The sequence below is a fragment of the Suricata suricatta genome, chromosome 5, assembly GCF_006229205.1.
Source record: "Suricata suricatta isolate VVHF042 chromosome 5, meerkat_22Aug2017_6uvM2_HiC, whole genome shotgun sequence".
NCBI lineage: Eukaryota > Metazoa > Chordata > Mammalia > Carnivora > Herpestidae > Suricata > Suricata suricatta.
This window is the reverse complement of record NC_043704.1, coordinates 58672463-58681283: the sequence shown is the minus strand read 5'-3', so window position 1 is coordinate 58681283 and position 8821 is coordinate 58672463. Positions and strand designations below refer to the sequence as shown.

At 48.7% G+C, this 8821-nt stretch overlaps 1 protein-coding gene across 1 annotated transcript; it reads left to right on the top strand.

Moving 5' to 3' along the window:
- Positions 1-2334: 2334 nt before the first annotated feature.
- Positions 2335-7150, top strand: LOC115291151. Its single transcript, XM_029938710.1, is given in 6 exon segments — positions 2335-2376; positions 2769-2919; positions 3652-4018; positions 4020-4816; positions 4819-5889; positions 5985-7150. Coding segments are annotated over 6 exon segments (3594 nt in total).
- Positions 7151-8821: the final 1671 nt, after the last annotated feature.

The following is an 8821-nucleotide window of genomic DNA, read 5'->3' as shown; positions in this document are numbered from 1 at the left end:
GGTAGACGTGAGAATAGGGATTGATAATTTGACAGAATGCAGAGCTGTGGACTGTTCAAGGGCAGTGAGGAACCAGGGAGGGGGGCCGGATGACACAGGTTCTCAGGGGAAGGGGGGACAGAGCCCTCTCACAGGCTTACCAAGCCTTTTTTTGGAGGTGGCCTTTTGAGTCCTGTGTCCTGGCTCCCAGTGGCAAGACTTGGGGTGCTGAACATAAAATCTGTAAATGCCCTCCCCGTCCCTTTCCCAGTGAGCTCGTTCTCCCCAGCCCATCTCTGGAATTCTCCTGTTTGAGGTGGTGCTAATTTTCACAATCGATGGTAATGAAGAAGATGGTCCAAAAATATAACATCTTCTAATTATTGAATTATACTGCGTGTAAGACTGTAAGGACACAGGTCTGATTCAGTTTTCCCCTGTACTTAAAGGGGAAGGTGCCAGCTTCTCCATATGAAAGGGTGCACATTAAGGAGGGACCACTCCTGTGGCACCTAATTAGAAGAGGCTGGCTGACACCTTTGACCTTTCTAGGGGTGGGCCTAGTCACACCCTACATGGGGGTCCTGGGCCCACTCTGATTGGTCAATACTTCGAATGTTGTGATTGGCTCCCACAACTGCCAGTATTGATGGGAGGGGAGGGATTGGATCACTGTACTTGTGTCATTATTTCCTGTAACTCCCCTTCCCAAACTCATAAAAGCCCTACCCAGCTTTTGTTCGGGGCTCTCTCCACGTGGCCAGCGGGTTGGTGGAGTCTGTGAGCCTGAGCTTAAGCCCGTAATAAAGCCCTTTGATTTTGCAGGCGTGACTCGGTCTCCCTAGTAGTCTCTGGTGCTTGTTTTGGGGTGATATTACAACTTGGGCATAACATTTGGTGTGTTGGCCGTGAAATCTCTTCCCCCGCCCCAGAGCTCCTGGGACACAGACACGTTGGGCCTTATCCCTGGCTGGTGAGTTCACTCGGGTTTTGTTTTCTTGTAAGTTTTTTTGTTTGTCTGTTTTTGTGTTTGTCTGTGTGGTGCACAGGCCCTTGTGTGCAGGGCCTAGGCAGGAGGTAGCCAAAACGACCTCTCTGTGGGGCCTCAAAGGAGCCAGGTGGATGTGCCGCGGAAAGCTCGAGGCCATGGGTGCCAAGAGACGTCTGCACCCACCCTGGAATTGGTTGAGTGGGGTCTAGGATCCCACCGGGAGGCCGGGGAGCCAGTTTACCTTTCTGAATTGGATGAGTGGGGTTTAGGACCCCACCGGGAGGCCGGAGAGCTGGCTCACCCGTCTGGAAGTATGTGAGTGAGATCTAGGATCCCACCGGGAGGCCAGAGAGTCAGTTCACCTAAAGGGGGTTTTGCTGGTAGCAGCAGCAAGACCCCATTAGGAACAGGGGGAGACTGGAGTAAGTAAGTTTCCTCTTGCCAGGATTCTGGTGGTCTCTAGAACAGGTCGTACACCAGTGGCATAAGGGAAAGCTGGGTGCCCTTGGCTTAGCCATAGAGCCAACTTGTGTGTGTCTCTCTGTGCACCTGTTTATAGTATGGTACTTCTGGGGGTTTCACTGGTGGCAGCAGTGTGACCCCATTGTGTGTGTATTTCCTTGTGCGGTTGTTTGTGTAAGTCCTCCTTTGAAGGGAGGCAAGGTATAAGTCCTCACTGGGACAGAAGTGGAGAACTGTAATTTCTCCCTGACTAAGGGGTTCCACTGGTGGCAGCAGTGAGACACCTCTTGCATTTGTTTGCTGTGCATGCGTCTGTTCTCTGTGCATCTGTTTGCTGTGCGTCTAAGTATGATTTTTGCTGTGACTACACTTAGAGATTTTCTTATGGGAATGTGGGGTCTTTACCCAATATATTTTTCTTTGGAAAGCACATAAGGACCATTATCTCACTTTGGTTTTCTCCTCCCCCGGCCAGGAGGACTAATTCTTGTGTTCTGTGGCTTAATTTTGTTTTTCGTGTTGGTTTATTTTATTTGGACTAGCGCCATGGGACAATCTACTTCCAATCCCCTGGACCTAGTTCTGACTCATTTTAAAGAGGTTAAAACTCAAGTCCACAATCTATCGATAGAGGTCAAGAAGGAAAAGATGGAAAAACTCTGTAAATCTGAGTGGCCCACCTTTAATGTGGGATGGCCACCTGAGGGTACCTTTTACCTCCCCATCATAGAAGCAATAGAAGAAAGAGTTTTCGAACGTATGGGGGGTCATCTAGATCAGATCCCATACATTGTTGTCTGGAAGGATCTGGTCACTAACCCACCCTTTTGGGTGAAATCCTTTCTCTCTCCAGTATCTTCTTAGGTTCTGGTGAATCGAAACCCAGAAGAAGAAAAGCCGAGATGAACTATGACCTCGCCCTCAGCACCCCCCTACCCGGTTTTGTAGGAAGGAGTGGATGAGGATCTCCTCTTTCCCCCTTTACCTTACCGACCCCCTCCAACTCCCTCTGACCCTGGTCCTAATGTCCCATCGCCACCACATCCATCTTCCTCTGCTCCATCTCCTTCTGTTGAAAGAGGCCCAGCATATGAGACCCATGGCCAAAGGGGCACTACCCCAGACTCCACGATGTTCCCCTTATGAGCCACGGGACCTATAGACGAGGCAGGAAATCAGCCTCATCATTATTGGCCCTTTGCTTCTTCTGACCTTTATAATTGGAGATCCCAAACAACCCCCCTTCTTAGAGAACCCCAAGGGCCTCATTGGGTTATTATAAACTGTGCTCTTTACTCACCAACCCACTTGGGATGATTGTCAGCAATTGTTACAGGTTCTGTTTACAAATGAGGAGCGAGAACGAATCCTGCTGGAAGCACAAAAACTTGTTCCTGGTCCAACAGGGGTACCCACCATAAACCCCACTGACATCAATGCTGGATTTCCCCTCGTCTTCCCCAATTGGGATTATAACACAGGAGAAGGTAAGGAGTGCCTCAAGGTCTATCACCAGGCTCTATTGGCTGGTCTCAAAGCGGCTGCTAAAAGGCCCACTAATCTGACTAGAGTATATGATATAAGGCAGGAGGCAAATGAAAGCCCCGCCACTTTTCTAGAACAGGTGATAGAAGCCTTCAGACAGTTCACCCCATTCGATCCAGAGCATGCATATCATAAGTCAACTGTGGTGATGGCTTTCATTAACCAGGCTGCGCCTGACATTAAGAGAAAATTACAAAAAGGCGAGCGCTTCAGAGAAAAGACTCTCTGAGATCTTGTAGAGATAGCAGAAAGAGTGTACAATAACAGGGACAGTGCTGAGGAAAAACGAGTAAAGGCAGAAAAAAGACAAAATAGAGATTTAGCTAGAGTGTTGCTGGTCATGACTGCAAAACTAGAAAACCGCCGCCAGCAGTTAGAAAAAATCTCTGGTCCATCAAAAAATAAATGGTGCTCCTACTGCAAAAAAAGAGGACACTTATGTAAAAATTGCTTCAAAGGAAAAAACCGGTGCCTCGTTTGCAACAATGAAGGACACTGGGCTAGGGACTGTCCAGAAATAAATAGAGACAAGCCAAAAGTATTGTTTGCTGGAGACAGTGACTAGGGGGGACAGGGTTTGGAGCCCCACCCCGAACCTAGGGTAACTATTAAAGTGGAAGGGAGACCAACTGACTTCTTGGTGGACCTTGGGGCTCAACATTCGGTATTATTAGAGGCCAATGGGCCTACCTCAAGTAAGCGATCTTGGGTCCAAGGTGCCACTAGGACCAAACAGTATTCATGGACTACCCAAAAATCAGTAGATTTAGGTGTGGGCCGGGTAACCCACTCTTTCATGATAATCCCAGACTGTTCTTACCCCCTGCTGGGGAGAGACCTTTTATCAAAAATGAGGGCCCAGATTCATTTTGGCCTGCAAGGATCACAACTCTTAAGTTCGGACGGGAAGCCTATTGACGTCCTCTCCCTCCAACTAGCTGATGAGTACCGCTTATATGAGGAGTCCCTAACTCCTGATACCCACATTGACCAGTGGCTCAAGAAATACCCACAAGCCTGGACTGAAACTAGGGGGGCTGGGAAACCATCACCCACCCATATTTGTTGAACTCAAACCTGGGGCTGACCCAGTTGCAGTTAGACAGTACGCCATGCCTCAACAAGCCAAGGAGGGGATTAAACCCCACATCCACCGCCTTTTAAACCTGGGCGTTTTAAGGGTCTGTCAGTCTGCCTGGAACACTCCTTTGCTCCCTGTCAAAAAGCCTGGTACTTATGACTATAGGCCAGTGCAAGACCTCAGGGAGGTTAACAAACGGGTAATGGATATGCATCCAACTGTCCCTAACCCGTACACTCTTCTGAGCTCCCTGCCACCTGAGAAGCAGTGGTATACAGTCCTTGACCTCAAGGATGCCTTTTTCAGCCTGGCCCTGGCCCCCAAAAGTCAAGAATATTTTGCTTTTGAGTGGCATGATCCTGATATTGGCATTAACGGGCAGCTGACGTGGACTCGACTCCCTCAGGGGTTCAAAAACTCCCCTACCATCTTCGATGAGGCACTGCATGAAGACTTGGGTGAGTACCGGAGGGAAAACCCTGATATTATGTTGTTGCAGTATGTTAATGATCTCCTGATCACAGCCACCTCTGAAGAAAGCTGCCTTCAGGGAACTAAAAATCTACTCCTGATGTTGGGCAAGTTGGGATAGAGAGTCTCTGCTAAAAAGGCTCAAATTTGTAAGCCCCAAGTTACTTATTTTGGATACATCCACAAGGATGGACATAGATGGTTGTCTCCGGCCAGAAAGGACACCATCCTCCACATACCCCCACCTAAAAACCCCAGACAGGTAAGAGAGTTCTTGGGGTCAGCGGGGTTTGCATATTGTGGATTCCAGGCTTTGCAGAAATTTCTAAGCCCTTGTATGAACTGACCAAAGACAAGAGTGAGTTTCAATGGACCCCTGAACATCAACAAGCATTTGAAACTCTAAAAACAGCTCTCTTGTCGGCACCAGTGCTGGGGCTTCCTGACATTACTAAGCCTTTCCACCTGTTTGTGGATGAAAGTAAAGGGGTAGCCAAGGGTGTACTGACCCAGACGCTAGGACCCTGGAAAAGGCCGGTGGCCTACTTGTCCAAATGCTTGGACACAATAGTGGCTAGATGGCCCCCATGTTTAAGGACTGTGGCTGCAGTGGCGTCTTTAGTTAAGGACACTGACAAATTAACTCTGGGACAAGCTCTTGCCGTGACCACCCCCCATGCAATCGAGAGGGTACTAAAACAACCACCTGACCGGTGGCTCAGCAATGCCCAAATAACTCATTACCAGACTCTGCTACTCAACCCAGATAGAATTCTCTTCCAGCCTCCTTCTTCACATAATCCGGCCATGCTCCTACCCAATCCCAATGCAGACCTCCCACTTCATGACTGTGCTGAGATCCTGGCCTAGGAACACTGCTTCCGAGAAGACTTGACGGATGTGCCTCTTCAAAACGCAGACCATACCTGATTCACGGATGGGAGTAGCTTCATCCAGGATGGAAAAAGAAAAGCAGGAGCGACTGTGACTACCAACAATAAGGTAATTTGGGCCCAACCCTTACCTCCAGGGACCTCAGCCCGACGGGCTGAGTTAATTGCCCTGACCAAGGCACTAACTTTGGGAAAAGACTTAAGAGTCAACATCTATACAGACAGCAGGTACACTTTCGCAACGGCCCATGTGCATGGAGCTATTTATCAAGAAAGGGGTCTCCTGACCTCAGAGGGAAAGACTATTAAAAACAAACAAGAAATCATGGACCTTCTACAGGCCCTATGGCTACCAAAAAGGGTGGTCATTATCCACTGCCCTGGCCACCAGAAAGGAGATCACCCCGTTGCTAAGGGAAACAACCTGGCTGATAAAACAGCCAAGGGAGCAGCCCTCGAACCCATTGATGCCTTGCCTATAGTCCTCCCGGACCCCGGGGAACCCAACCTACCTGAGAATCCAAATATACTGAGGAGGAAGCCAAATGGGCCCAAGGACAACCCATGAGCAAATTCTTCAAAGGATGGTGGAGGGACTCAGATAGGAAGTTAATCTTCCCTAAAGCCCTGGCAGAAAAGATACTACATAAAACACACCAGACCACCCATATGGGGACTAGAAGAATGCTGGATGTGGTCTGACAATCTGAAGTAACCACCAAGGACTTACACATCAAGATTAAAGAAATTGTTCACTCATGCAAGATGTGCCAACTCACTAATGCCTATCCAAATCCCAAAAGCCTGGGCCAACGCCTTCGAGGTAGGAGACCAGGGGTCTACTGGGAAATTGACTTCACTGAAGTAAAACCAGGCAAGTATGGCCATAAATATCTATTAGTCTTTATAGATACTTTCTCAGGATGGACTGAGGCCTTTCCTGCCAAGAGCGAGACAGCCACTATTGTGGCAAAGAAATTATTGGAAGAGATCCTGCCAAGGTATGGTTTTCCTCAGCTTATAGGGTCACATAACGGACCAGCATTTGTGTCTAAGGTAAGTCAGGGAATCACACAGTTCATTGGGGCTGATTGGAAATTACATTGTGCATATAGACCCCAAAGTTCAGGACAGGTAGAAAGAATAAATAGAACGCTAAAAGAGACCTTAACTAAATTGACCTTAGAGACTGGCGAAGACTGGGTAGCCCTCCTTCCCTTCGCCCTGTATCGGGTGCAAAACTCTCCCTACCAAATGGGTTTAACTCCCTTTGAAATTATGTATGGAAAACTTGCCCCTATTATCCCAAACCTCCAGGCAGCATCCCTAATGGGCATAGAGGATAACAATATGTTGCTGGAAACCCGAGCTATTCAATGGTCTCACGAACGTGTATGGCCAAAATTACGTGCTCTCTATGAATTAGGTCCACCTCCAGAGCCTCACCAGTACCGCCCTGGCAACTGGGTCTATGTCAAATGCCATCGGCAAGGAAACCTTGAGCCGAGGTGGAAAGGACCTTACATCATCCTGTTGACCGCTCCAACCGCCTTGAAAGTGGATGGAAGAGCAGCCTGGATTCACTATACTCACGTGAGACCAGCTGACCCCTTCCATGTCCCAGAAGGCAGCATCAACCCAGAGGGGCAACAATGGCAGTTGCACCCAGATAAAAGAAACCCACTCAAGCTGCGACTCTCCCGCCAAACATCAGATTCACTGCTATAGCAATACTGCTCCAGATTTTAGGTTGTGTCATCATTAATAAGATCATAGCATTTGCCAAAGAGCATGTAAATGTTATTCAGTTAATGGTCTTAAGAAACCAAAACAATGGTAACATAGTTGACCCAGGATTGGGTCAAGTTATAAGACAGAGGGCGGAATGTAAGGACACAGGTCTGATTCACCCTTCCCCTGTACTTAAAGGGGAAGGCACCGGCTTCTTCATATGAAATGGCGCACATTAAAGAGGGACAACTCCTGTGGCGCCCAATCAGGAGAGGCTGGCTGACACCTTTGACATTTCTAGGGGCGGGCCTAGTCATGCCCTACGTGGGGGTCCTGGGCCCACTCTGATTGGTCAATACTCTGAATGTTGTGATTGGCTCCCACAACTGCCAGTATTGATGGGGGGGGGGAAGGGATTGGATCACTGTACTTGTGTCGTCATTTCCTGTAGCTCTCCTTCGCAAACTCATAAAAGCCCTACCCTGCCTTTGTTCGGGGCTCTCTCTCTCTCCACGTGGCCAGCGGGTTGGTGGAGTCTGTGAGCCCGAGCTTAAGCCCGTAATAAAGCCCTTTGTTTTTGCAGGCATGACGCAGTCTCCCTAGTAGTCTCTGGTGCTTGTTTTGGGGCGATATTACAACTTGGGCATAACAAGGCACGATGCTAGCATCGCACACATAGAAACTTCCAAACTAGGTCTTGTATTATATTTGCTCTTAAAATTAGGAAACTGAGGTCTAGAAAAATTTATGCCAAATTCTCTGCCTGATTTTAATGACCTCAGCTTACCTTCTGGAATGTGCACCAGACTGAGGTGGAGCTGTGGGCAGACATGTGCTATGTATTTGAACTTAAATAGTGATGAAAAGAATCACGGTGTCTTTGAACTCCCTGCCCAGAGCTCAGGAGACAACCCCCTCCCAGCCTTTAGAAAGTTGTTCCATTTCTGAAGTCATGGTTGACTGCCCTGACTTCCCTTGATAGAGTCCTTCTGCCTTTCAGCTGTTCTCCACCAGCTGCTCTCGCTGATTCTGGGAGAAGGCCAAACCCATAAGGAACTGAACTTCGTGTCTGACACATAGAGGTGCTTCATGTTTCCCAGTTCTTTACCCAGATGCCTCCCTTCACTCAAAGACCTCCTTTTCTCTTTCTGGCTGCAGTTGCTCTGCCCCTCCTCCCCTGCTTTCCCCTGGGGAGTCTGGACTCACCTGTTTTCCCTCAGCAGAGAGTTCCTCATTTTCTCAGTTCTCCTGGAGGCTTCTCCCCAGCCAGGCTGGAGCTCTGACGATGCAGCTCCTGACTTACAGGCTGTGGTGGAGCTCGGCCACCAGTGGGCAGAGCTGAGCGCTGAAAAAAGAGTTCTTCCCTGCAGCAGGGCAGAGGACCCCAGGGGTGGAGAGTCTGAGGTGCACACATGAACAACTTTCTAAAATGTTAGAGAGAGTAAAAGTGAGCAAATTTATACCTCCCCAAGATAAGCCTCTTGGCAGTTGATTATTTTCCCCCCCAAGGTTTGTTTATTTATTGTAAAGAGGGAGATAGAGCAGGAGCAGGGGAAAGGCAGAGAGAGAATCCCAAGCAGGCTTCATGCATTCGGCCTAGAGCATGAGGCGGCCTCTGGACTCAAACCAAGGGATCACCCCATGAGAGGAAACCAAGTCAGATGCTTA